Source organism: Anomalospiza imberbis, chromosome 1 (assembly GCF_031753505.1).
Source record: "Anomalospiza imberbis isolate Cuckoo-Finch-1a 21T00152 chromosome 1, ASM3175350v1, whole genome shotgun sequence".
Taxonomy (NCBI): Eukaryota; Metazoa; Chordata; class Aves; order Passeriformes; family Viduidae; genus Anomalospiza; species Anomalospiza imberbis.
This window is the reverse complement of record NC_089681.1, coordinates 59,573,723-59,601,656: the sequence shown is the minus strand read 5'-3', so window position 1 is coordinate 59,601,656 and position 27,934 is coordinate 59,573,723. Positions and strand designations below refer to the sequence as shown.

Sequence of the window (27,934 nt, the reverse complement as noted above, 5' to 3'; positions counted from 1 at the left end):
CAAACAGCTTCTAAAAAAAGACATGCAAAACCTTACTGACCTGTGTGTGTTTTAACATGGCAATCCAGAGTGGATTTTACAGTGAAACTCTTTCCACATTCATCGCACTTATACGGTTTCTCTCCAGTATGGATACGAACATGCCTAATAATTCCAGGATACACGTACAAGTCAAATTCTACTTTTATGTCAGTTTGTACAAATATTTATTTTCTATCTTATTAATTTTAGAACTAATTAAATACTTATACTAGTATTACACTAGGCAGAACAAGAAGATTTAAGTATATGCATTTTTTAACAGATTTTTACATGTTTTTATATGCAAGTATTAGAGCAAGAATAAACAATTTATTTTAAAACTTCATAATAATAACTTTCATACTGCAGGAAAATAAATATGAAAAAGCTGGGTTAGTCATATTCAGAATATGTAACATTTTGACACATTTTTAAACCACTGTGAAAAAGAAAAACGTATGTAAATATTAGCTGAACTTCAACTTGGACATAAAGAGTTATATGAAACTGTTATTGCTAAAGTTTCTGGTGAACTATTCAGCAAATTAAAAACATATGAACATTTTCCATTCCTCACCTGACTAAGTCACTGGGTTTTTTAAAGCTTTTGGGACAATAACTGCAACAGTTGGCATATTTGGGCTCTGCTTCCAGTTCTGCTTGCTTATCTTTGATCTCACTAATTCTGTCTTTCTCTGCAGCTGACTGGACAAGAACTTTTTCTGAAACAGTGGCACTTTCTTGAGGCCTAATCTTTGCCAGTTCTGCTGTCTCTTCTTCTGTAAAAGTTATGACACCAGGACGAGATTTTCTGGAAGTTCTTTCAGAGCTTTCATCATCATCTTCAACACATGCAACTATTAAGTAAAAAAAAAAAAAAAAAAAAAAAAAATCGAACCAAAACAAAAATGACATTTCTGTTAAGTATAATCTGTCAGCTGAAATTATAAAAAATAGAAGGATTTATTATTTAACACACAGCCACTACATTTTGTGCTTAGACTTGCAATACTATGGACTTTAATCTCTTTTAGAGGTCTAACTACTCATGTCTGTATTTAATTAAAAAAAAAAAGCTGCATTTATGATTCTTATCCTTATAATAACTAACACAGGTTAAGTAATACATGACAAAAGATCTACTTTAGTGACATACTAAAACAGCTATGTCACATACAATACCTTTAATGCACTGGACAGATCCTGGAAAACTAGTTTATTTAAAGAGTTCAGAAAACAGAGCAATTTCAGCAGCTCTAAACAGCAGACATTATCCATGCTGCAAGCTTATTTTGTACCATTACTGTTCTAGCATTCATGTAATCCACCAAAACATCTGTATTTCTTATGTAGTAAGGACTGTAAAAGTAAAAATGAAATCATTTACCTCCCCCTCCTGTATCTGTAGCTGCTGCTACAGCTGAGGAGACTGCCTGATGTTTTTTCATATGTTTTTTGCAGTGAACAGTTGTTCGAAAGCTTTCATCACAGAATGGGCACTTGTAAGGCTTCATGCTCATGTGAGTTGCCATGTGCCTGGTAAGGCTGCCATTAGTTGTGAAGGAGGTATTGCAAATGCTACAGCTGAATGCTTTAACTCCTTAAAGTAACAGAAACAAATAAGTGGCATGCTATTTGTTTAAGTTTACTCACACAGGACATTTACAAAACCCAAACATGGGTTAAGCTAATATAGAGCTGGTATACTCTGTTTACCTGTATGAGTCTTCTCATGTGACTTAAGAACTCCCGAGGAAACAAAACCACGGCCACAGAGCTGGCATTTATAAGGTTTCTCACCAGTATGTGATCGTACATGTTGTTTCAAATGGCTGGATTTCTTAAAACCCTTGTTGCAATATTCACATCTATTTAGAAGAAAATAGTTTTCATTAGTTTTATGTAATTATTAGGCATAATAATTACATAACAATTACATGTAATAATTAGCCATTCAGGAAATTCTGTGACAAAAGCTAGAAGTGTAACATACCTATATGAACGCCTACTTTGATCTTCATTATCCTCAAGAAAATGAGGCCTTTGGGTGTGTAATTCAAGTTCTTCCTGTGGTGACTGGTCTTGCATCAAGCGAGTGGTCTAAAAATCAAAGCCTCAAGTGAATTTCAGTAACACAATATTGAAATATAGTCTCACAAATAGGCAAGAAAAAAATTACAGCATTTACAGTCAACACAAGTAATTAAATTTATGCTTTCATACATTTTGACAGGAAATTAAGAGTGCAATGTAATACCTCACTCTTCCATAGTGAGAAGGAAAGCATAAAAATGTTCAGCTACTGAACTGGAATAAACAGACAACATAGCGTACTTACACTTCCCTGAGTCTTCACAAAAACGTATCTGAATTGTTTAGATTTTCTAGTGTTTGAGGAATTAAATTTAAAACTAGATCAGCCATTTTAAACACTGAATAAGCTGCAAAACATAGTGCTGCTGACAAACTTCACTACTTTCTGAACATTCCTGTAAGTAAAAGCTGTAACAGAATAATCCTTGAGAGCAAGAAATTTCAAAATTGAAGACAAGGAAACCAAAGCCTGTAGGCTGAAATGACTCAAACTCTTCCAGATCCTAAAACACACATCAGTTCTCTGACAACATCTGCACTTTGCAAACAAGCTTCAAGGGACAGCAACTCATAAGAGATCATCATGGTAAATAAATTACAACAGACTGTCTTCATGCTAGGTACTTCTAATGTCATAAAAAATTATATTTAAACTGTATTTTTTTAGCAATTGAGCCCTTTTACAAATTTAACTGAGAAGCATGCAAAAACATCATACACTGCAATATGCAAGTTCCACGAATTATCACTAAAGATTTGTAATGCTTTTTTTTATTGCTTGATCATATATGTCTATACACATATAGATTTAATAATTAGGAGAGAATATAATGAAATAATGTTAAATTATTTCATAACATTATATTCTCTCCTCCGTTTTAAACTTTCAATCCAACATCATAGTATTTTTTAAGTCTAGAGCATCAAAACATACACTTTCTTTCAGTAACTGTAGTCAAAGCACTAATCCTCTCCTCACCTTTCTATTTTCCAGTTGTTAAACATAAGCAATCTAGAGAAGAAAACCTGAAACTTTTGTGACTTCTCATTTTACCTAATCACCAATGAAGCGGTGCAAGGAAGTCACGACTGAACACAGAAAAATTAATCCTGCTTTCAAGTAGTACTTACTACATTAATAGTGTCTGTATTTGGAACCTGAAGAAGGGCTGGTGGAGGATAACTCGTTGAAAGAGCCTGAGATTCAAGTGTGCTTGAATCCTGCAGCTGTTGTACAGCTGGAAATTGAGTCTGTTGATTGTAGCTGTCATTCACAGTAAAACCTGCCAGAAATTAAACCAGTCATAAACCTGTAAAATACACTGATTTGAACTTTGAATAACACCACACTTTTCTGAAGACTACCTTCAAAAGAGAATAAGTAGCATTACCATATAGTAATAGTTGTACTCTTCACTGTTGACAATCAAAACACACACAAGTTTCTGGCATCTACATAATAGGCATAACAGGGTTACTTACCATTAGCTGGAATTCTATTGGAAAATCTCCTCCACAGAAAAACACTGTTTGAAGTTCCTTCAGGGTGCCACAATTACCTTAGAGCCATTGAAATTTTGAATTTCTTGTATGTAAGCATGCATGTGTCAAACAGGTTGACCCATCTCCCTTTATCTTGGTTGGTACCAAGCTCCCTTAACTACACTGGAAGCCGATCATAAGGATGCAAAGCTCAGTGGGGAGGATGGCGGGTGAGTGGAGGAGATGACCCAATAGGAGAACTCCAGTTTCTGATAAAGTAACCCCATTTTCTCCTACTTTGGATCTCCTCCACATATCCCCACTCTTTAGATAATAGTAAAATAGAGCCTCTCAAAGGCAAACTGCAAAGTAAAAAATAAGCACACTTTTATTCACATTTCTGGTATAAAAACCTGAAATTTTTATTTGGTTTTGTTCTTCTGAAATAGCAGATCTTAATCATCTTTTCTAAATGAATGAATGAAATTATAGCACCAATGACTGAGAGCCAGGGCAATACAGCTCAGATTGCAGTGTTTTTTGATGCTATTAGAGATGTCCTTTTATCAACCCTTTTAAATCTTAATATTTCCAGCATTAAAAAATAACCCACAATGTCACATGGAAAAAAATTAAAACAAAGGTATCAGTAATTAACATATGGGCAAAAATTTCAGTACTTCTGTGCAGTTTGCCTTTAGTGGACAAAAAGGGTGAAGATTATGAACACAGGGTAGAAACAAACCCACATCAGATGATCACAGCATCAAAGGCCAAAAAGCAATGCTTAAAGAATGTTTTTGAGCAACATTAAAACAAAAACCTGGATCTGTTGAGTTTAAGCAGAAATGTTCCCAAAAGCCACTTTCCACAGCAGAATATTGTAATCAGTAGAGGAAAAAAACTCCTATTTGTACGCTACTGCTTCCACCATAGAATAAAAACTCACAAATGTAAATAAATCTTGAAAGCATTATTAATCAGGTCATAAGAAGTCACCAAATCTAATGCTGAAACTTGCATATTATTTTCTCTCCTAGAAGTATCAAAAGAGTACAAGAAAAAAAGATCCTAAAAGCTGGACCTTGTACCTCAATTGGCCTTTGTGAAATGACAAAAAAGTAGCCTGAAGAAAGCAATGAAAACTTCTGCATTGATAAAAGGGTTGCTGATTTCTACTTCTCAAATTAAATTTGGAAGCATCTTTACAGAAAAATGACATTCTCAACTACATGGGATGAGAATACAGAAAAACAAGACTCAAGAAACTGAAGCAAAGTGATGTTACTTACATGCCCTACATTAAAAAAAACAACTACTTAATATACTATGTAAAAACCTGAAATTTCTTTTTTAATCAGTAGGTATATTTTACTGTCTAAGAAGGAAAAAAGAAGTTACTGTACTATGACTTATTTCATTTCACAATGTTTGAATAAATTATTGCGATCCTGAAAAATTTCACAGGATCATGCAACAAAATGCCCAGGAAGAGCATTGAATGTAGAGGTACTTGAGGACAAACTGAAGAAAGAAGTGCTACTTCTGAAAGTAGTTTTGGAATAAATACAAACCAAAGCTATAACAAGAATATACATGACGCATAAGGGTCAATTTCCTCTCAAAATTTAATAAAGATCTCACAGTCTTGAACATTCTAAAGGCATCTGCTACTATCATACTACTTCTAGAGAACAGCACTTAAAAAAACCCCATACCACCAAACACCAGAACCCAGACATTCAGTCTGAGAAAGTAATTTCACAACCTTTATTTTCTGCTCTTGTTTTCATCACTGTTGTTTCCCAGACGATTTTGATCAATCTTAAAAGAACAGAGAGTATCTTAAGCTCTGTATAATAAAAGGAGCCTCTTACTACAAAGTCCTCTAAATTTGGAATTGGTGTTTTTCAGTACAAGTAATCATTTGTGTAACTTGGGATTTTTTCGGCTTTAGGACATCATCCAACCTTTTATCTTCTATATTAACAAAACATAGCAAAAAACAGAATAGTCTGGAAATCCTTTTTCTTAGAGAAAGATGTGTCTTACATGTGAGAATAAGAAAACAACAGTATGATAATTTGTAGTGAATACAATATTTAATTTAGAAGAAATTTCACATCTTTACTGACAGATCTTTTAAATTCTAGCACTATAAACATCAACATAAACATGTGCATCTCAGCAGGGATCAGTGACTACCAATTACACGTTCTGCAGGTTTGCTTCTTAGGCAAAGGCAACCAGCTGGACAGTACTGACTGCAAATACGTGTAAACAGTTACTGAGAGATCAGAATTCTAAGTCTTGAGATTGCAGATAAGCTTCTTAGGAAAGCAAATAGCATTCTGGTGGCAAGGGTATGTTCGTATGGGCTATAGAACTAACAGCATATGGACTTCTGGGTTTTCAAGATCATTTGCCTATCACCACTACTTGAATTATCATTCAATCATGCTTATAGGGACAATTTAAAGGAAGTAAAGGTGATATAATTTATATGAAAACACATTTGGTGACAGATGATACTCAGTAACCCAAAGACAGTTTCAGATAAAAGACACATTTTTTTGTTCTGACTTCACTTAGAAGTCTTCAAATGAAGATGAACACACTACAAAGAACTTAAGTCCTCTTCCTCAGCCTCCAAATCTAGCTCAAATGAATCATTTGATACTGTAGCATAGGATCTGCACTTCTTTACAAGTCTGAATATATGAAGAAAATAATCTATCTGAATAAACAAGAAATTCAACAGAAGTATTATGAACAAACCTCTGCCAAGTCTGTGCAGACCTAGAGATTACCCTCATCTGTCTAAAATGCAAAGTTGAGGTTTTTCCCTCAAAAAAGGAAAAAGAAAAATCAAACAACCTTTCAAAGATTATTTAAAACTCCTACATAATTTTATTAATAAACACTGAAGCAAAATATTTAATCAAGAATACAGCCTATAAATATAAAGAATAAAAAAGACAGTGTTTTAAGCTTGAATATTCTGCCTAGCTGATAGGAAAAAGGAATTAGGAGCATGAAGCACAGATGCAGACATAGGGAGAGGGTCGACCAATTTAACGCATGCATCCGCGCAAATGCTTACCTACCTGAAATTCAAAAATTTTGAAGGGCTCCAGGATCTTCAAGGAAACTTCAAAGAGTTGGGAATCTGTGGATGAGATTCCAAGTAGAATAGGAGACATCTTATACAAATGAGACTTTAAAATGCCCAAACCACACATGTTCTGTTTCTCTGAACCAATTTTACAAAATACTGATGATCAATCTAAATTTCTGATGATGAAAAAATTGTTTTGTGGGTTCTAGGAGTCTTTCCCCTCCCCAAGAAATCATTTGCTATTTATATAATACAGAAGACACACATACATAGAAACTGAAGTTTAAAAAAGGTGACAAAACAAGAGTTACTTATTGGGTTTATAAATTCTAAGGAGCCATTAAAAAACACCAAACAAAAACCACTACCACTCTTCAGAATAATGTAGAACAAAAGGCTGCTTTTTTTTTCCGTAGCATCTTCTCATTCATTTGAAAAACTGTAAAAGTCAACCAATGAAAATAATCATAGTATTTTAGGAGGATCTGGATCGGTCTTGTTAAATAAAGGCAGAGACTATACTTTTCTTTACACACAAAGCAGCACAACCTAGAGAATTTAAATTGGCAAATTATACTATTTCTTCACAGTGTGATGCAACTTACCACAGACAATTAAGTTTTTACAAATGATACTATACAATTAAAAGGGAATGAAACTAATAACAGAGGAGTTTGTGCACACAGAATACCAATTACTGGTTATCAGCTACATGAAGTTACTTCCTGGAGTCAGAAACAAGGAGATCAAGGGATAAGCCAGTGATGTTTCCAACTCAAAACAAATGAAAACCCCTTGAACATTCCTCATCTCAGCAACACCCCCGGGCAGAAAACCCAAAGCAATCACCAATAAAATCCCAAAACAAAATTAGTAGCTTCATATTATGTAACAGTTCAAGAAATCCAGCTGTGAAAAGCAAAGACAGACAGTCATTTCTTCACTATTTTGCAGGCTACACACACCTATACATATTTCTCCGTATTACAGGGGAATGAAACCAGTTTCCAAGTGCTTAAAATCTAGTTTCATTGCTCTATGAAATACAAAAAGAAACTGCTGTGGATAGGTGAAAGTATGATTTTTATGTGACTATATTTTGCACTGTCTTTTTCCAAAATGAATCCCAGTAGCTACTCACTCAAATCTTAAGACTGTGTTTCTGATCATCTCAGATTATGAGCATGTATACCAAGGCAGAAACTTGTGCAAAATGCCTACTGCCACAGCAATTTCAAATATAATTAAGGAAAGAATATTAGATGCTTGACTATAAAACCCATACTGTAATGACTAGACATCAGCTCATAAAAGTAAAAAAAAAAAAAAAAAAAAAAAATTAAGTATTCATAATATTCTACCAAGTATAGCTTCAGAATGGTAATTTTTTTCAATTTCTCTGCATTGCAGTTACTTTGAATACAGATGCCCACTTTAAAAATGTTTTACAGCTATGCTGTAAAGCCAGATTTATAAAAACTACCTTTTACCTCCTTCATTTATTACTAACCTTGTGATAAGCTCTGTTGATCAAATGGCTGCTGTGTTATAGTCTGTTGTTCAAACTGAGTGATGTTTTCCTGTAAAGCATGCTGGGATGTCACAAATCTATCTGAAATGGGGAAAGGAAGGAGAGGGGAAAGGAGGAAAGAAAAGGGTAAAACACCAAGAAAAGAAAGATGTAATTAAATGTATATTTCAGTCATTTCGAAACCCCCATATTTTACCGTCATCCAAATTTTCTCATTAAAAATAAATTAAACAATTATTAGCAGAACAAGTATTTAAATCTTTGTTTATAGTACATTTAATTTATGTTGTATCAAGTACTATTGTACTTGATAACTCATTGCACCATGAAAAAGAGCAAAGAAGCAAAACCAAAATACTTTGTTCCACTATTAGAAATAAAATTAGAATACAGAACATTCACTTTAAACCACAGGTATTACTTTCTAAGTAGACTATAAAGCAGTGCTTTTTAATAATCAGAGAACTGACATGGTAAGGTTTTGTGGACGGATCATTTTTCTGTATATTTGTTTAGTAGTTTTGTTTGCTACAACTGAAGGATACAAATCCTAATATTTTTATATTTTAACAGTAAACATAAATACCAATGAATGAAACTGTACAATATACCTGAAATACATAGTAAGTAGCCTTTACTCTGTGTATTTTTGTAGTTCCTGTCAAGAAACAATTATTTGAGAAATTGTAAACTTACCTCATTATAAACCTTATCATATTTCAAATACTCACCCTCATCTTGCTCTAAAGGCTGATCAGCCAATTCTTGTTCTAGTGCTGTTTCTTCTGTGCCTACTACTGGCTGCTGATCTAACTCTAAAATAGCCTGCTGATCTGTTGCAACAGATTCTGACTGCTGTAGCTCATCACTTTGAATCTCCACCTGCATTTGTGTAGAAACATGAATGCTCTGCTGATGTACTGTAGAATCATCTATTGAAGAAGACTGCTGATTCTGCTGAAGTTGCTGTGCAAGTTCATACCTACAAAGTAAGGTGAGAAAGTCTTTATGGTTTTAGTTAGACATTTATCCTATTTATATGAACAATTTTTTATTTTTACTATACACCACAATTTACTATACCACCGAAGGTACCTAAGGTTTGCTACCCATAAATAAAAATCCTCATTCAAACATATGCAGCTGCTACAGAGCGAAGCTGCCTTTCCAATATCTTTAAGGAATGGCTGTTGAACTACTTCGGAAGATTTATACAAAAATTGTAAGCATACCTATGAGTCTTCATGTGTTTTTTACAGTTGAGTGATGTTTTGAATGTTTTTTGACAGTAGGGACACATATATGGTCGAAGGTCATTATGGATCCCCATGTGTCGCCTGAGGCTACCACCAGTAGTGAAGGCTCCGTTGCACACAACGCACTTGAAAGCTTTCAATCCAGTGTGTGTTCTAATGTGTGCTTTCAGAACTCCAGCTGACACAAAACCTCTTCCACACTGAGAGCACTTAAATGGCTTTTCACCTGTATGAGACCTTTTTAAGAGAAAGCAGAAGTTAAAATAGATTTAAACAATTGATTTACAAAATTATTAAAGGACTCAATTTTAAAATGAGAAAAATAAACCAAACTAAGGTGACAGCTGTATGGATGGAAGAGGCCCCAATTAAGAAAAGCCAGATATTAACTTACAAACAACCTGGCAGGGCTAAAAACAATACTATCTGATTAGTTTTAGCTATGTTGCACAATCCAATCTCTTTTTCTGATCATACTTTGTCTCCATCACAATACTTGAGTTTAATTTTTCCATTCCACATGGTGCAGTATTTCTTCAGACTAGTATATTATCACTCACATGTATTTTCATCAATTCAGCTAAAAATCTGTCCACAAAAGTTTGGAGAAAAATACATGGTTTTCTTCATATATACTACGACTATAGTTAACAACAAAACCCTTGGGAAAAGAACTGTGTCCATCCCGAATACCTCCTGAACAAAGCAAAACCTGTCTCTCATAATGCTATGTGAAAAAAAACTAAAGTGGGGAAAGCCTCTCACTTATCAAATTACATAGCACTCACTACAGCCTTCCTTCCAAAGGTGCTAGAGGAGGTTCCCTTTAGGACTACACTGAGATACAAAACAGATGGAAGGAAAAGTTAGGAAATGAAATGAAATGAAATGCAGCAAGAATATTAAGGGTTACAACTGTAGCATCCCAGGAGAGAGCCAGAAAGAAGGCAATGGGAATGCTGGGAAATGGAAGACAAAAGATGCAAGATTTAATAAAATCAGGAAAAGTTAGGGACAGTTTATGGTTACAGTAATCTTGGAAGTCTATGACCACCGCATCAGACGTCATAACAAAGTATACGACAGATATTAAGATTACTGGTTTTGCTACCGATACACACCAAAAAATCAGCAGTAGGGCATCCTCACCTTCCTTGGTACGCCTAGGGGATTATTTGACACACTATTCACAGTCACTGCTCTACTGAAAATACCCCTACTACAAATTTCCCTCTTTTGCAGAGAGGGAAACAAGGTTTGCAAAAAATGATCAGCACTACTCCGTGAGGACACACTGTCCACAAAATTATCAAGCCAAGCAATTTCACTATAGCAACACCAATTTACAAAGAGCAAACATGTAGAAAGAAAAAAGTTTCTAATTCCTCCACAAAACCTTAAACAAAACCAGGCTTCACTCAGTACTCTGATGAAAGATCAAAGAAAGCTAGTAGCAGATGATTGGTACCCACATCCTATTTTTGCATTTTCAGTATAATCCAAAATTATTTTCATTTAAATCAATCCATCTGGAATGCGTCTACAGAAGACAATGAAAAATCTAGGTAGGATATTACAAAAGATGGGATATTGTAAAGCTTCCCTTCCTCCTAGTAAGACAGCACATAAAACCCAGGAACTGTTTCAAGGCAATGTGAGAACTTAAAAAATACAGAACTTGATTTTTAAACAGAGTATGAGGAACTCACCATGATCTCAGCTAGAAAGAGGGAGAAAGCAGCACAGAGCTTACACTGCAGAAACAAGCAGATTGCCACGTGCTTGTACGGACTCTTCCCCTAAATTCCAGTAACCATCTTTGGTGGGGTTTTTTCATATTTCTTCTTCTAGCTGTTTATAGTTTGTAAGTCAAAGAGCACTGTTTCATGCCTTGATTAAATGTTAAATCTCACTGCCTGTAAAACTGCAACCCGATCTAACTTTGAAGCTACTCTTCTTCTCAAAACAAGACTGGATTAGTTACCTCCACTGGTTCTTCTACAACCTAAATTTTTCTATGACTCCATGACTGTGGTTCTAACAAGCACTGACTACACAAAACTTGAACTGAGCTTCAAGCAACAAAATGATCCCCAGCAAAATTTACTCAATGACAGTGTAAGCTCCAATTCTTTTACGTTTTCTATACAGAACAAAAGGCAAATTTCCATCTCAAAAAGTAGGAGTTACATACAAAGTAGGCAACCTGAAGTATGCAATTACAAAATTACCATAAGAATTCACAAACAATGCTTGTTTTTTTCTATACACAGTTTTGGAAGAAACAATCCAAGTGTCAGTAAACTAAACTGCACATTGAACACAACCACTTATACTGCTAGAACTGCACATAGCCATGAGTCAGTCCAAAGTCTCCTCCAACTCTACAAGAAAAAAAAATCATTTATCACTGGTTCAGTGTTCAAGAGATGGTAAAAAAAAAGTATTTTCAGTGAATACTATATAAATTTCATGTCTTCCCATAAATTTGTTATGGCATACATTTCCTTTCTTGATTGTGTTCATTTTACCTGATGTGTTGTTTAAGATGACAGGATTTTTTATAGGCTCGATGGCAATAGTAGCATTTGTATGGTCTCTCTGCATTATTCACAAAATTACTGTTAAAATAGTTTTGGAAGACCTGGCTATTCCTCGGGATTGGCTGGATAAGACCTGCATATATAAACACAAGTACAAATAGGAAAAATTGATTGGTAAAGTTATTCCAAAGATGTAGTAGTCTGAAGAGCTAGTATTTGAAAAGAAAGCATGGCTAAACTTGTAGTATCTAAAAATATTAAGAAAATATGCATGTTTTCAGCATTTACTTAAAATTATGCATACAGCGTTATAGATATTATACTGTACGTGGTATTTTAATGGTAAGTTCTTCTTTTATCCACAGGTCCACCTCACTACAGTAGCAGCCTTGTCCAAAATAAGCATTAACTTTTTCTAAAGTTGACAGTTATGAATTCATTGCTGATCCAATGATATCTTCTCCTTCCAACCTCGACCTTAGCAAATGATATTCAATTAATGTATATCAAGTATTATCAGGTATACAACTTGAAAGATATTTAATACGCCTTTTGTGAAAAGCATTGAAACATATAGAGAACAATTTGCAGACTTTTTTTCATAGGCTTTTAGAGAAATTAAGACTATTATAGAAAGCAAAATATATATCAACAGAAGTGCCACTCAAAGATTACCACTATTACAAAGTAACATTATTAGGTTCTTGACACTTCTAAAAGAATTATGATTATTTTTTGAGAGGGGAAGGAGTAAAAATGTGGAAATATTGTCAGGGGGTTGAAAAAACACGAACACATCTTCTAGATAAATAGTAGAACTTATTTTTACACTGAACATTCTAGTATCAGCAGAGTTCATGTGTTATCAGCATCCATAGGAAACAACTTCTATAGTATTTCTTATTAATATTAATCTTTTTTCCAAAAATCAGACTTTCACAGCACAGATATTAATTGTATTGAAGTAGAGCTTCTCTTCAAAATCAAGAAATGGGATTATACTTGTTTCTGGGGTGCACTCAAGAAAGAAATACTGTGTGATCTGTCTGAAGCTGTCAGCTAAGTTTTGTTTGCACCCCAAAAATTTAAGTTTCTTCTGTATGATACCAAAATAACCCTTACTCTTGTTTTCAGTAACTCCTGGATGCAGTGAAAGCAAAAGGATGTTTAAAGAGTGATAAGATTTTTATCAAAATAGTATAAAGGTATTACCAGTGTAAGAGTCCACCATAAAAATGACTGCACAATAGACAAGTCAGGGGTTAGCAGACTGTTCAATCCAAAACAAAGAGTGAACACCTCACCCACTACATTGACCTCTACTGGACAACAACATATTGTTTTGTACAACTTCTTCCAAAAAGTGGTTTAACATAATCTTATGACAATATTTATACAACAGAATTAAAATAATTGGATGAATTCTCCAAAGCAGGTTTCAGAATAAAGCTGCCCTTTTTTTGCCCACGAATTATTACTACTAATTCAGGTGAGGTCATAATTAAAACAAATACTTTAAAATCATGTGACTCATTAATATCTGTATTAACAATTAATATCTGACTCATTAATATCTGTAATCTTTATTACAAATGTTGATTGAAACATTATCATCTTGGTCATGAACTGTCATCTCCTCTATACCAATAATAATATTCAAATTAAACTTCTAATATAAAAATGCATATGGCTTCTTACTGGTAAGGATTATACAATTTAACTGTAAATAAAAAATACTGTTCTTATAAATTCTAGTGCAAGCAAACTATAAAATACAGCACTTTGCTGAAGTTTGTTTTTGATGACTTGTTTCAACATGCATCTTTACAAGTGAGCACTGAATGCTTTTGCTTGATTAAAATGTGACCTTTATATTCCGAGAAATGCAAATTTCAAAAGAGTATGGATTTACTCGTTCTTTACCTAAATCAGTTATGAGAATGGGCTCTTGCAAAGGGATGTCTGGTACTGGACCACTTGACTTTCCTACTCGAACTTTTGTGGGTTTACGTTGATGTCGCAGCTTTCTTAGCTCCGTATGTTTAAAATGTGAAGTGATATGAGTTTTCCGATGGCCCGATGTTCTAAACTTCTTGTCACAGTGAGGACAAGCAAAAGGCCTAACACCTGCAAAAGATTAAAAAGAAAAAGCTTAAAATTTTATTTCTATCAATCTAGAAATGTAGCTTTAGAATACTGATTCTCTTTCCTGGGTGTTTTTGTTTGGGTTTTTGTTTGGGGTTTTCTTGGTTTTTTTTGGTTTTTTTTTTTTTTTGTTTGTTTTTTTTTGCTTTGCTTTCTCTCATGGTATTTATTGTAACACAGGTTTTCAAAACATAAAACATCAATAAAAATTTCAATCCATAAAACTCAAAGTAACAACTAATCTGCTGAATGGCTAATTGACTGAAACACATTACTTGAAGCAAGTTTGTTATCAAGAAACTGGATGATGCAATAATGACAGCAATTTTCATGTGTTCCAGAAGCTGTCCTAAGAAATGCACATGTCAGGTTAAAATCTTCCCAAAACAAGCTTTTAAAAAATTGTGAGAAAAAAGAATCAGCAAACACACAGACAAGTATGTTCTATAACAGGATAAAATAGAGGGAACAGGGATGTGACAAAGTCAAAAAAATCTAGATCCATCTCTGAAAACATCAACTCTGTTTGATGGCAGTCAAAAAAGCATGCCAACAGAACTATTAAAGAAAGACTTTTGTAATGCAAAATCCAGTAGAAATATCTCCTTGACAAAGATTTCCTAGAAAACTTGGTAAGTAAGAGACAGGCAAAGCTGAACAACTTTCTAGTTTTGTTCAAGGGGAAATCTTGGACTTAAAAGGCTAGGAAACATGACTAGAAGAAGACAGCTTTTATCAAGTTCAATCACAGGCAGAAAAAATGTAGAAGAATGAACCATTCTTCACAATGCAATAAAAGAAACATTATCTGAAACTACAGAGCAGTTCCATAAACACTGGACTACCTGCCACCTAGTGCTTTTGCCACTCTGAATTAATCTGACTGCTTGTATGAAGTAAGCCTGACTTTAAACTAACAGATAAAAGAATACTGGTTTACAAGTTTACAAAAAACAGTGGAAGACTTTCTGCAGATGAATCAACGTTGATATTTCATGGATAAAATACATCAAACTATAAAACAGATTGGATCCCAAATGCACCTAAGCGAATAAATGACACTTTTGCAGAAGGTAATTATATAAACAGGAATTAAAGGGAAGAGCAGCATGTTTATCTTGCTGAAACTTTATTTACCTGTATGAAAAAAGAAAGAACTTAGAAAACAACCAGGAAGCCTACCAAAAGCAGAAAATTCACTGTTCTTTATGGAAAGGATAGTTCAATCACATAAAAAGGTTTTGAAGATATCATATGTAAACGAAGACCATATGATCAGAGGGGTTCTAGGATATTAACTGTAAGATGCTGAAAACAGGTAAGCTGGTGAAAACATGAAGCAAAACTGTAATGTAGAAGATAAAATGGAAAGCAACCAGTCCTGAGTGTTACAGTAAAATTATAGAAAAGTGTGGGGAGAAGGAGGGAAGATCAAGAGCAAATATTAAAGATGACTGGGGATAAGTAAAATCAGAACTCAAATTGCAGGACTATGACTCTTCAGAAAGCACAATTAAATATATTCATAATAGTGATATTAGAAAGGAACAACAGCTGACTCATAATCAGAAAATTAAATGTCAATGTTTTTTGTAAGAAACCAAAGTTTCAAAGCCATGAAACACTAGAAGTTATGACAAAAAATTACACTCATCATGTACAACACTAAAATGATACATTCTCTGATAGATATTAACAATGACATGGCAGACATGTCTACAACTTACACATTTCACAGTCTTTACTCATTCAAGGTCCCTCCCACATCATAGAATACACAAAGCCATCTCAAGGCCTTACCTGTATGCAGGCGAATGTGAACTTTTAAACTCCCTGAGGTGGAAAAGCTTTTCATACAAAATTGGCACTTGAAAGCTTTAATGCCAGTGTGTGTTTTTATGTGTGCTGTTAGAGTGCTCTTCACAGCAAAGGCGCGGAAGCACTGGGGACACTTGTATGGCTTCTCATGGGTGTGAATGCGAATGTGGCGCACTAAATCGCTTGGTTTTTTAAATTCTTTAGAGCAATATGGACAAACATGCCACCTGATTCCATTTTCTTCACGTATAGAACCTGAAACAAGGAATATCATAATGAATGGTTTTTAAACCTTCTAACAATTCTTGAAAAATCCCACTACATTGATGCTATTGTACGATGTAATCAGACCACAAAAACACTTTTTGAAATAGATGCCATCACAACACACTTCATAGAAGATTAACTTCTGTATCAGATATATTCTACTTCATGAAAATGGTGATAGGCCGGAAGAACAGAAAAAAAAACCCAAGGGAAACCTGTTGAAATTCAAATAACACAATTTCTATGCCACTTAGAAATGTAGAATGCAGCTGCAAATGCCATATAATATACCAGTTAACTTATAAATAACATATTGAACACAAAATTATCCAACAATGACTGTAAATCCACAACCACACCAGATTATTTTACGTACTTAACATTTATCTAACTGGAGGAGATACTTTGCTTGGCCCTCTCTTTTACAAATTCAGAGTTAAATTACATTTTGTAAACTTGTCAAGGAAGAAAAGCTGTGCAAGTCCTTCTGATAGATTAACAATTTAAGGCTACCTTTTTATAAAAGTTATTTTATGATCCAAGAAGCCTAAGGTCTGTCCTAAGGCAACAGGACATTTTTTCCTCAACAAAAAATGAAAGAAACCCCTTCTAAAACCTATCCAAGCTTTTTATCCATACATGTTGTTCAATATCAGATTGTTCGCTCATTTAAATCAGTAAACCTAGTGGTTTTGTTCCTGTCAACACACTGAAGTCATGTTACCTTATCAAAAACAAAAGTAATTGTGTTTGACTGTACAGCAGTGGCCTTTTATTTTTATTTGCAGTAACAGCTAGAGAGTTGTTACTGTTAAACACAAGTAACAAAATAATTATATACCACAAGAAAAATTCAATGCTAATTTTTATCACAGCCATACTGAAGACAAGTTTGTACTTCAGATCAATTTCCTCATCCCTTGCAAAAGAAAAAGCAACATCAGTGTACCTATGAAGATACCAGAGACAGAGATCAAAGGCTGCATTATAGCACTGTATATGCCAGGCTGGCTGCTAAATTATGAAGGCTTTACATGGAACAAACAACTTCTAGCAGCCATAAAGCTCAAGCAACCTTGAAACTGAAGTTGCATTTAAGCACACAGAGACAAAATGCAGGCTTGCTTACACACAACACAGTACAGAGGCAGAATAACAAAATGTATTTATAGTGACAATGTCATATCAGCACTGTAATTCCAGAGACAGGTGACATGAAGAATTATTCATAATGCCAGCCTTTATCCTTCCCTACATGGATCAGTCAAGCTCTGCAGTCCTGCCCTTGTGTCTCTGTAATGCCTCATTTCCAAAGGGGAAGAATAGTCCTTGCAAGAACTCTACTCTGGGACACACAAAGAAAACCCAGTCCATGCCAAAGAAGGATGATGGGAGACAAGAATAGATTTACACATTTTGTCCTTTTCCTTTAACTCCACTGATTTAATCCAAAAGATTTAGAAGTATAATTTCACTTCATGCCATCCTGACATGGGTTTTTTATGAAAATATATTTTATAATTTAAATTATAAATATTATTACTCATACCTTACACCGTATTTTAGATAAGAAAAAATACTGTTCATAACTAATCCACAATACATCATGGGAAATCCCTTTATAAAACCATAAATTACTACACTCTTTACAGCACAAGAAGTAGAAAGCAGTGGCAATATTACCAGGCAAAAATGGTGATTTTTTCTTAATTAACTTTTTTTCTTTTTTATCTAGTTTATCCGTACTCTCTTGCTCCTTGTCTTGTTCAGCACTATTAGAATCAGCCTGATGATTCGAGAGGCTCGGGACATCTGGGTTCTGATCCTGGGCCCCAGGAGCCTTAGCCTGGCTGCAGTCAGTAGAATGTGCAGAGACAGGAATTGACGACAACCCGCTGTTCTCTAATGCTTGCTAAAAAAAGAACAAAAAAACTTCTAGATTAAGGAAGAAACATTCCACAGTTATCCCCAACTTCTCTCAAATAAGTACTTGGAAAACACAATGAAAATATAATTAAAGGAATTAAATGTCTCATTCTCACAAAATTTCAGCCGTATTTCAAACCTGCAAACACGTTATTAAACAACATTGATTTCTGATTGTCTGTGAAATTTTAGGTTGGATTTTTAGCAATTACAGTTGCCTTTTAGGAAACAACAACTTTTATTTTTTTAGTAGCTATCAGGATAATAGTTATGTATCATGTTGTTACTCTCCAATTCCTCATCACATTCCAGACATTAGAGAACTCAGCACAGGGTGAACCTGCCCATAGCTGCATATAACATTTGGGTCTTCCAACCCCAAATTTAAATGGTATTTACAAGTCTAGAGATGAAAAGGTACCTTACAGGTTAGCAGGCTACCAGTAACACTAAAGATGAAAAGGTACCTTACAGGTTAGCAGGCTACCAGTAACACTAAAAAATATTATTCTCTGCCTTGATCCATCCTGTTTGTGCCCTTCTGGGGTGCAGGCTGCAGAACAAGCACAGATAGTAATTCACCAGCCTACATCTCTTCTGTTACACCACGTCTCCTTCTGCCATTATCAAGGACAAAATATAGGATGTTTTTTAGGAAAAACACTGGCTGACCTCAGAAAAAAAATTCTTGCGCAAACAGGAAAAAATTCAGATAGCCCTTATTAATTAGAAGAAGGTAAAGGCCAGGTATACATTCTCATTTTTTAACCAGATAAAATATTTTTCCCCTCCTGAATGATATCACATTTTAAGCACTGCATAACCTAAGGACATGCCACAAGCTGCTTCTAGGCAACAGGAAAAAAGAAGGCTTAAGATATCAGTAAAAATATCCATGTACAGGGTGTACACTTAAAGCCATACAAAGATATATTTGTGCAATGCATACCCATTCAATAAATCTTTACAATTCTTTCTTGACTAATGGATTGTTTAGAAATCCATAAGGAATGCTGTAATTGAAAATATTGAGAATGAGTTTCATTAAAATATAAGAAAGAATGAGAAAGGAGCCACTGGAATGTAAAGCTGTTCTCACACAGAGCTCTTACCTGCAAAATATCTCTACTGATCCCCACTGCAATGTTGAGCTGTTGACCAGGTTGTTGAGGCTGGTTATTTTCTACAGGACCTGGTTCTGATAACTCAAGGAGCTGCTGAATGACATCAGTGACAGTCTGCTGACCCTGATGACCAGCAGCTGGAGACACCTGGTTTTCTGTCTGTTGAAGAAGTGGAGACCGAAAATGTGTGGCCTGAAATATACAGTGGTACATTTGTCAAGGGAGATCAGAAGTATGTCTTATGAACTCACCTGTCCAGCTCCCTTACCTGAAATGTCTAGTAACTGTGTGCTACAAGGATGGCTGCTTGTACCGGACATAATGATTATACAGAGCCTCATCCAAAGTTTGCTTACTTCATTATAGAATTGCTGTTGTACATCTCTTTTTTTTCAGTTCTTCCCAAACTTGAAATTGTAAGCTTACAGCTTAAATTTAATTTACTGTTAATTAATTGAACCTTCAACCAATTTAGAAAACACAGGGAGGTATCAACTACAAAACTCCACGTGTAAAGGCCATGTGAAAAGTAATTCCCAAAATAAATAAACTGACATGGCTATCTCTTTAAAGTTCACATTTATCTCAATCAGGTCCTTTGTAAAAAACAACCTTCCATTAGAGATTTTTTACTAAATTATCTGTGTTGCTGTATCAAAACCTTTCAGAACAAACTACTAACTTTTCTCCTTCAATTTGGAACCTTTGAAGCCACTTAGCTTTAGAGGAATCTCTTCATAGTCTAAAAATTTAAATACACATCAGGTTCCTTCAAAATACTAAAAAAATTTGAAGTGTAAAAATCAAATTTCCCAATCTTTGTTTTGAAACTGTGTATCTTAGACTACCTCAGTAACAAATACGAAGAAAAACAGTGACAAAGAGCCCTGGTATTTATTTTAAAATCAGAAATAAAGACTCCTGTTTGCCTATATTTATAAACTTCTCTTCTTATGACAAATAGACTGCATTAAGTATACCATTACTGAAACAACTGCTTTCAATAATTTGTTTTATTGCAGAAAACAGAAATATGTTATCTGCTTCTAATATTCACTTCTGTTCCCTAAAAAGAACCACTTCAAGGTGCATGTGCAACCACATACAGATATAAAAGGCTACCTTATTTCAGAATATTTTAGCAAACAATAATCTTAGGCTTCACATTTGTACTATTTCCTTCTAATCTGAAAACTTCCCTGAGATTTTCTTTATACTGACACTTTACACTAGACAGTTAAGATGACAGTCACTGTAGTAAAGGAAGGATGGTTACAAAGAATTATATTAAAAAATATTAGCTTGACTCGGATTATGTCCTGTGTATTTGATGAAGTATTCTTAATGCCTCCTCATGAGATAATAAAAACCAAATCCTTATCTTGATTCTCTTGCATTTATGTGAGAATATCACGTTAATTTGCTGATTTAACCATTAGTTCTTTTTTCGCCTCACTAGTGAGACACAAAAAGACTCCATATCTCTTCAGACTGCAATTTAGCAAAAGTGCTATAAACATTTCAATATGGGTGACACACTATATTGCAATGAGAATGGCATAAACAGGAAGCAAACATATACAGAAGCAAAGCAATTTGCTGAAAAGTGTAACAGCTCTTTATAAACGTAATTTTTTTTCTGGAAACAGAATGCAAGGAGGCTTTTATGTATAGCAGGATGCCTACACTAGAAGTGTATAAAATTCTCCCAGGCTTTAGCAAGAGAAAAATTGATGTTATTTTAAATTAATTATTGTTAATTAAAATTAATGTTACTGTTAATGAAGAAACTTCTCAATGTCATCTTTTATATGAAAATTACAGCATTACATGCATCTAGCCAGTGTCTGCATATTATAGAGCAGTTCGTATACAGTCTCATGGAGGTTATCTTTTTGAACAATAATGTACACACATGCACATATATGAAGTTTGCTACCATTACCCTTAAGATACATTGTTAATTATAAAAAGTTTCAGAGGTCTCTTTCTAGGTCTTATTTGAACATCCAGTTTTAAAGATAACATGGAGAATGAAATGTTTTGTTACTACTTTGTAATTCCACTGTTGTTCAACTGGAACAGTGGACCTTGTGATGACCTTTGGTTTGTCTGATCTGCTGTGTAACACAGACAGTGTTACACACTGCCCTGAGTGAATTACTCCTTTAAGTCACGGTAACTGCAAATAATTAGAGCAGTTCTTTAAATCAAGTAGATTATTGTGGTTAACTTTTTCTGTTGCCATCCAACATCAATACATGGCTCCAAGAGTAAATTATCTTCACTAAAATTTCATACTTTATTTCTAAGTGTCAATTTGCCTAGCTATGACCCTCAAACTTTTTTCCTCTCCTCTATTAAGATGACAGACTTCTCCCTCTCCTTCAAAACAGAAGATAAAATCATGTCTAAGTATTTCATCGGATGGACAAGGCAGCTAACACACCTTGAATCTCTTCACTAATAAACACACCATAACGTATTTTAAGGATTCTGATGGCTGTGACTCCTCCTCTGTCATTGAACACAGTTCATGAATAGTGAACACTATCAACAGACAACTGAAAAAACCCTAAAAATTGCCAGAATGAAATAGAGACCAGATACAACCCTGGATCTGGACAGACTTTGTCAATAGTTCTCATTGTATGAGGTTCAGCAAGGCCAAGTGCTGGGTCTTGCACTTAGGTCACACAAACCCTGGGCAGTGCTACAGGCTGGGGACAGAGTGGCTGGAAAGCTGCCTGGCAGTTTCAGGCAATTCTGGGAGGAGAAGGCAATGGAATCCATTGCTCCCAACTCATATCTCTCACTAGGAACAACCTGGCACTCTTCACCACATTATCACAGAATATTTTGGAAGGGATCCATCAGGATCACTGAGTCCAACTCCTGGTCCTGTGCAAGACAACCCAAGAGTCACACCACATGCCTGAGACTACGGTCCAAATGCTTCTTGAACTCATGGTGCTGTGATAACTTTCCTGTGGAGCTTGTTCCAGTGCACAACCACACTCTGGGTGAAGAACTTTTTCCTAATATCTAACCTAAGCCTCCCCTGCCAAAACTTCAGGCCATTCCCTCAAGTCCTGTACCTGGTCACCACAGAGAAGAGATGGTCTGGTCTATCCCTTTTCTTCCCCTCTTTAAGAAGTTGCAACTGCAATGAGGTCTAAGTCTTCTTCAGGCTGAACAGACCAAGCCCCTATCCCTATCTGTGAGGTGACCATTCTCATCCTGTAATGGGCCAATGTTATTTTTACAGTGCCTATTGCCATTAATACATTTGAAAAAAACTCTTTTTCTTGCCCCTCACAGCTCTGGCCAGTTTCAACTGCAGCTAAGCCTTGGCCACACAAATTTTCTCCCTACAGCAAACAGCAGTACCTCTGTACTCTTGCTGTGTCACCTGACCTTGCTACAACAGGGCATACGCCTTTGTTTTCTGCCTTATTTCCAAAAGATCTCTGTTCAGCCAACATGGCCTTCTGCCTTGCCTGCCTGACTTGTGATATTTGAGAACTGCCTGCTCCTGTGCCCTCAGAAGGTGATATTTAAAAAGTGACCAGCAGTGATATTCCCCAGCACCTGCAAAAACATTTTCCCAGTAGTCCTTATTTACTAGCTCCCTGAGCAGCCTGAAGTCTGCTCTCCTCACGTCCAGAGCTGAGGTTTTGCTGGCACTTTTCCTCCTGTCAATAATTTTAAACTCTATTGCTTCATGGTCACTGTGGACAAGATGGCTGCCAATCTCCACTTTGCTTATGAGATCCTCTCTGCTGACAAGCAGATCTACTGGAGGGTATCAGATTTCTGAGTCTGTTCCCTTAGGACCTATTCCATAAAGTTGTCATCCAGGTTTTTTAGCAATCTTCTGGCCCAGGTTGTATCAGCTGTGTGATTCTCCCAGGTAATTTCTGGCAAGTTGAAGCTCCCCATAAGGACAAAGGCAGTTAACTCAGAGGTGTCTCTTTGTTCCTCAAAGAATAATTGCGCAATGTCATCGTCCTGCCTGGAAGGTCTACAACAGACTCCAACAATAATACCTGCATTATTTGTTTGCCCCTTGATTCTTATCCAGGCACTCAACTATTCCATTGCCAATTGCGAGTTCCAAACATTCTAACCCTTCTATTACACACATTCAGTGCTACCCCTCCACCTCTTCTGGCCTGCCTACAGTGCATGAGCTGTTTATGGTGACTTTAAAGCAAAACTGCCACATTTCCCAGTTCTTGGTTTTGTGAATTTGAGTACAAGAGAAAATAATCAATTCCCAAATGAAGCTGGGGAGACAGTCAGATGGTCTGTTCCTAAGATACCATTCTGCAACTCATAGCTGACAAACAAGATGCTGTGTAGCTGCAACAAAACCTGCCAGAACTCTCAGGGGGACTGGCACATACAGTCCTTCCTGCATGCCACAACTGTTTGCTATGGAGTTCCAGAAAGTCAGCCCTGCATCATCCTTCCCCAGCTCCACAGCTCTTCCTGAGCCCCACGGTTCCTCTGCTACCAAAAAATTCCAATCAACTCAACCCATACGAACACAACTCCTTCCCTCTCCAACCAAGCCATGGTAATCTCTGCAAAATAAAGGCAGAGGGGTAGGGCAATCCAGGATTTTTAAGAATCCTTACTCTCTGGTCTTTTTATACATAGAAGTATTTACCTCCATTTTGAAGAGCTGTTGAAGAGACTTACATGCAAAATCATGAGTGTGTAAACAAATGAGGCAACATAATCCATTCAAGATCTGTTCCACCTCTAAATAACCAGCTGCACTCACCAAGGAGCTTCCCTTCACATATCAGCTGATCTAACTTATCACAAAGCATCACAGCATGCCCTTTTCCACCCGGTAAACAAAAATTTTAAAAATTATGTAAAGTTTCTCCCATTTATAGTCTTGAAACAAAAATATGACCAAAACTACGCACTTACATTCTTCCATTTGTTATCAACAGGTTGCAAAAGATTAGTTGGGGATGTCGTTAAAGGCTGGGTGACTGAGTCCTACAAAGAAATCAAAATAATTTAAATCTTAATCAAAATGAAGAAAAACATGGCTGATACAACACAGAAAAGTAGCATAGAAAAATCAGACTATGTGAGAGAAACAGAAGTACACAAAATTATCTTAGCTATAAATATTAATGCAGCAAATGACAGCCTTACAGTCACTATAATTTAGAAAATATTCTCATTTTTCATACAACAGTACATTCTTTGGTAGCACAGCACTTCAGGAAACTTCAGCTTTTGGAATGGGTACAAAATAAGGACATAATCCTTGCTTATCCTCAGGTATGTACCAAGAGATGACAGAGACTGATGGCAAACTTCAGAATATAATTATTTAATTATTATACTGGAGATTTGTTGTTAAAGCAGCTCTGCAAGTTTTCAGCAGAATGAAGGAAAGTTCTAATCTAAGAATGATAGTGCTAATCTAATAATGTACTAAGTTTCTAAAACAATACAAAATAATAGCAATAATTAAATATATGCAGTCAGATACAAAATTACAAATAAAAAGCATAACCCCTTCTAATATGCAACTGACATGCCATTTTTAATCTCTGCTCCTCCTTGCTAAACTTCTTGGCATTTCATTTTCGAAAGAATCTTTTTCTCCCTTCTCTCTCTTTGCTTTTACTATTGTATGGCATTTTTTGCTAGTCCCCTCTTGCATGCAAGCAGTGAAGTATTCATGCTAATCAAATCCAAAATACTTAAGCAAAAAAAAAAAAAAAAAACCACAAAAAAAACCAAAACAAAAAAACCAAACCAAAACAAAAAACCCCAAACAAAAAAAACCAAAACAAACAAAAAAACAGAGCTGGTGGAATTCTTTCCCATCCTCCTTTTAAGATTAGCCCTGAGAATGTAGAAATGTACAAAAAGACAGAGAATATATGCACTTGCAATCAAATAAGACACATTAGTCTTCCTTTTTATGAATTAACATGGAGAAACAAATAGCACCTGCCCTATAAAACAACTGCAGAAAATGTAAAAAAAAAAGCTTTTCCAAACACCATTACTAGACAGGTTATGTCAAGAAGACACAGCTGCAAAATAAAGTTCAGACTTCAAATTTTAACCTTCCTCTTTCAAAGCCTGGTATTACTCATCACCCATTGAACATTAAAGCATAAACTGGAGATTAAGAAAAACAGAGGGGACTAAAGGTAGAAGAAATTGTTCTAATGATGAAAATAAGAAGAGTACTATAATAAATTAAATATGCACTGGCTAAAAAAATACTGTAGTCTTATGAAACCAGAGACATTTTCTGAATTTTAGCTCTTTTTTGTATTTTCATAAAGAAAAAGAAGCATTCATTGCTTCCAATAAAGCTATGTTTTTTCCTTTATAAACTGCCTAATAAGAAGTTAACATTTAAAAAAAGTTATCAGATATACACAGAAGGATCTACTACGTGCTTACATAGACTAGAATTATACAAACATTTTCTGAAAATGACTTGAAACTAATACATTATTTCAATAGTTTTAAAACTTCCCCATAATTTTTATTTTATCAGAGGAGGCTAACATAATCTGTAAGAACAAGAATTATACTTTACTTAGTTGCAGAATTAAACTGCTACATTTTTAATCAAAGCATTGAATTGCAAATACTTTTTTGCATATAGTTGGCCAATTTACCTTTTCCCAATATTTAATCCTGCAAATTAATACCAAAAATCACACTAAACTTGAAAAAGACAAAAGATAGCTACAGGTCTAGGAGTTCTAACCTGAAGAATTGCTAGAATTAAGATATAGACCTAATTAAATTCTCAAAGGCATTTTCACTATATATCAAGCAAAGCTTACCGCTGTAACATGAGATACATCTGTTGAAGCACTTGCAGAATTCTGTGGACCACCCATGTGCATCTTGCTGATATGTGTATTTAAACTACCCAAGCTTTTGAAGACACAGCTACATTCTGTACAGTTGTATGTAGGGCCATTCTTCACCTAAAAAAAAAATAAAGTAAATTTTCCCTACACCTACCAAATATTATGTTTTTCATTATTTTTCTATATAACAAGTTTAGTATGAGATTATGAGAGCTAAAAATTGTTTATTTTTTCAAGTTACCATTATGCAGTTATGGAATCAGGCTGGTACCTCCTGGATATAAATGGACCATAATCTATGTGCACAACTACAATTGCTTACTACCACTTGACAACATCGTGAAGCAGCATACAGCAAAACAAATGTCCTGTGGCAAACGAGGCCTCAGACTTTTCTCTCTTTACTATCCCCTACCATTTCACACTTAAAAGCAAAACTGAAATGCAACTTTACAATTAAGATGTACCTGAAGATGAAATATCATACATAATAAAAATGGAAGTTTGGAAGTATGAGATGAAAAAAATGCAGACAACACCGTGAAGGGCATGGAAGTTTAATGTCTAGTTTGAACTGAATTTGAACACACAGAACAAGAAAGTGATCAGCAGCCACTTGTTTGAGACCTTCAGACCAATGGGTTAAGGTAATTAAAGCAGTTAAATCTGCAGATTCCAACCATCCTCACCTTGCCTCCTCAGTCCATCATGCATCAATAACATCCAGCGTAGTATTTGCAATGTGAAGGTATTCAAAAGAAAACAAACTGCAGTACTTGCAATATATTATTGATATTGATATTGCAATATATATTGCAATATGTTATTGATATATTATTAAACTGCCAACAAGACTTTCAAAAAGAGGTATTAAGTAATAAAATATACTACAACTAAACAGTACTTTAGGAAGTGAGAATCAACCTGTAACTCATTATCAGCTGCAGTGTTATTTTGTAACTGTCTCAGAATAAAACAAAGAATTCATAGAGTTCCATGCAGGCTTGAAGAAAACACAGCAACAGCAAGAAAGAAAAAAAATCGATAAATTAACCAAAGCAGTAACTCAAATGCAGGCTCAGGACTGCAAAACACAGCTTAGGATGTGATCAAGAGGTAGCATTTATTTAAAATATCTTATCCCATAGTTGTTCCTTTCTTACAGAAAAACAGAGTAACAGAGAAAAAAGTAAAAAGTATTTTTTACTTCACCCATAGCTAATATTGAAAGAAGTCAATTTAAATTATTAAATCAGTGTTGGCTCATTTTTTTATGTAGCATAAGCTATCACACATAGAGAGCTGCTAACCTTGAGGATGACTAGTTACACCAGAGAATCACAGAATCAATTAGGTTGGAAAACACCTCTGAGGTTCTCAAGTCCAACCTATGACCGAACGCTACTATGTCAACTAGACCACAGCACTGAGTGCCAAGTCCAGTCTTAAATATCTCCAGGGATGGTGACTCCACCACTTCCTGGGTAGCCCATTCTAATGTCTAATCACCTGTTCATGAAGGAATTCCTCCTGATGTCCAACCTAAACCTCCCCTGAAGCAGCTAAAGATTGTGTCCTCTCGTCCGGTCACTGGCTGCTTGGGAGCAGAGGCCAACCCCCACCTGGCCACAGCTGTAGAGAGTGATAAGGTCCCCCCACCAAGCCTCCTCTTCTCCAGGCTAAACATCCCCAGCTCCCTCAGCCACTCCTCACAGAACTTGTACACCAGAC

The 27,934-nt window shown here is 35.3% G+C and overlaps 1 protein-coding gene across 5 annotated transcripts in view; it reads right to left on the bottom strand.

The window, feature by feature from the left end:
- The window catches only part of ZNF236 (zinc finger protein 236), a 77,535-nt gene that overhangs the window by 26,953 nt on the left and 22,648 nt on the right, over positions 1–27,934 (bottom strand). For 4 of the 5 annotated variants that reach the window (XR_011000175.1, XM_068193928.1, XM_068193896.1 and 1 more), the window contains exons 7-22: positions 26,174–26,320; positions 24,273–24,344; positions 19,314–19,517; positions 17,959–18,187; positions 15,991–16,263; positions 13,969–14,172; positions 12,034–12,178; positions 9,479–9,739; positions 8,978–9,228; positions 8,226–8,327; positions 3,247–3,398; positions 2,015–2,121; positions 1,738–1,889; positions 1,409–1,621; positions 599–878; positions 41–144 (exon numbers count right to left, since the gene is read on the bottom strand). Coding sequence is in view for 4 of the 5 variants with exons in the window: in XM_068193928.1 (XP_068050029.1) it covers positions 41–144; positions 599–878; positions 1,409–1,621; positions 1,738–1,889; positions 2,015–2,121; positions 3,247–3,398; positions 8,226–8,327; positions 8,978–9,228; positions 9,479–9,739; positions 12,034–12,178; positions 13,969–14,172; positions 15,991–16,263; positions 17,959–18,187; positions 19,314–19,517; positions 24,273–24,344; positions 26,174–26,320 (2,896 nt within the window). In the remaining variant the exon portion in view is untranslated. The remainder of the gene's footprint in view (positions 1–40; positions 145–598; positions 879–1,408; positions 1,622–1,737; positions 1,890–2,014; positions 2,122–3,246; positions 3,399–8,225; positions 8,328–8,977; positions 9,229–9,478; positions 9,740–12,033; positions 12,179–13,968; positions 14,173–15,990; positions 16,264–17,958; positions 18,188–19,313; positions 19,518–24,272; positions 24,345–26,173; positions 26,321–27,934) is intronic. The other variant, XM_068193915.1, reaches the window with a different exon arrangement.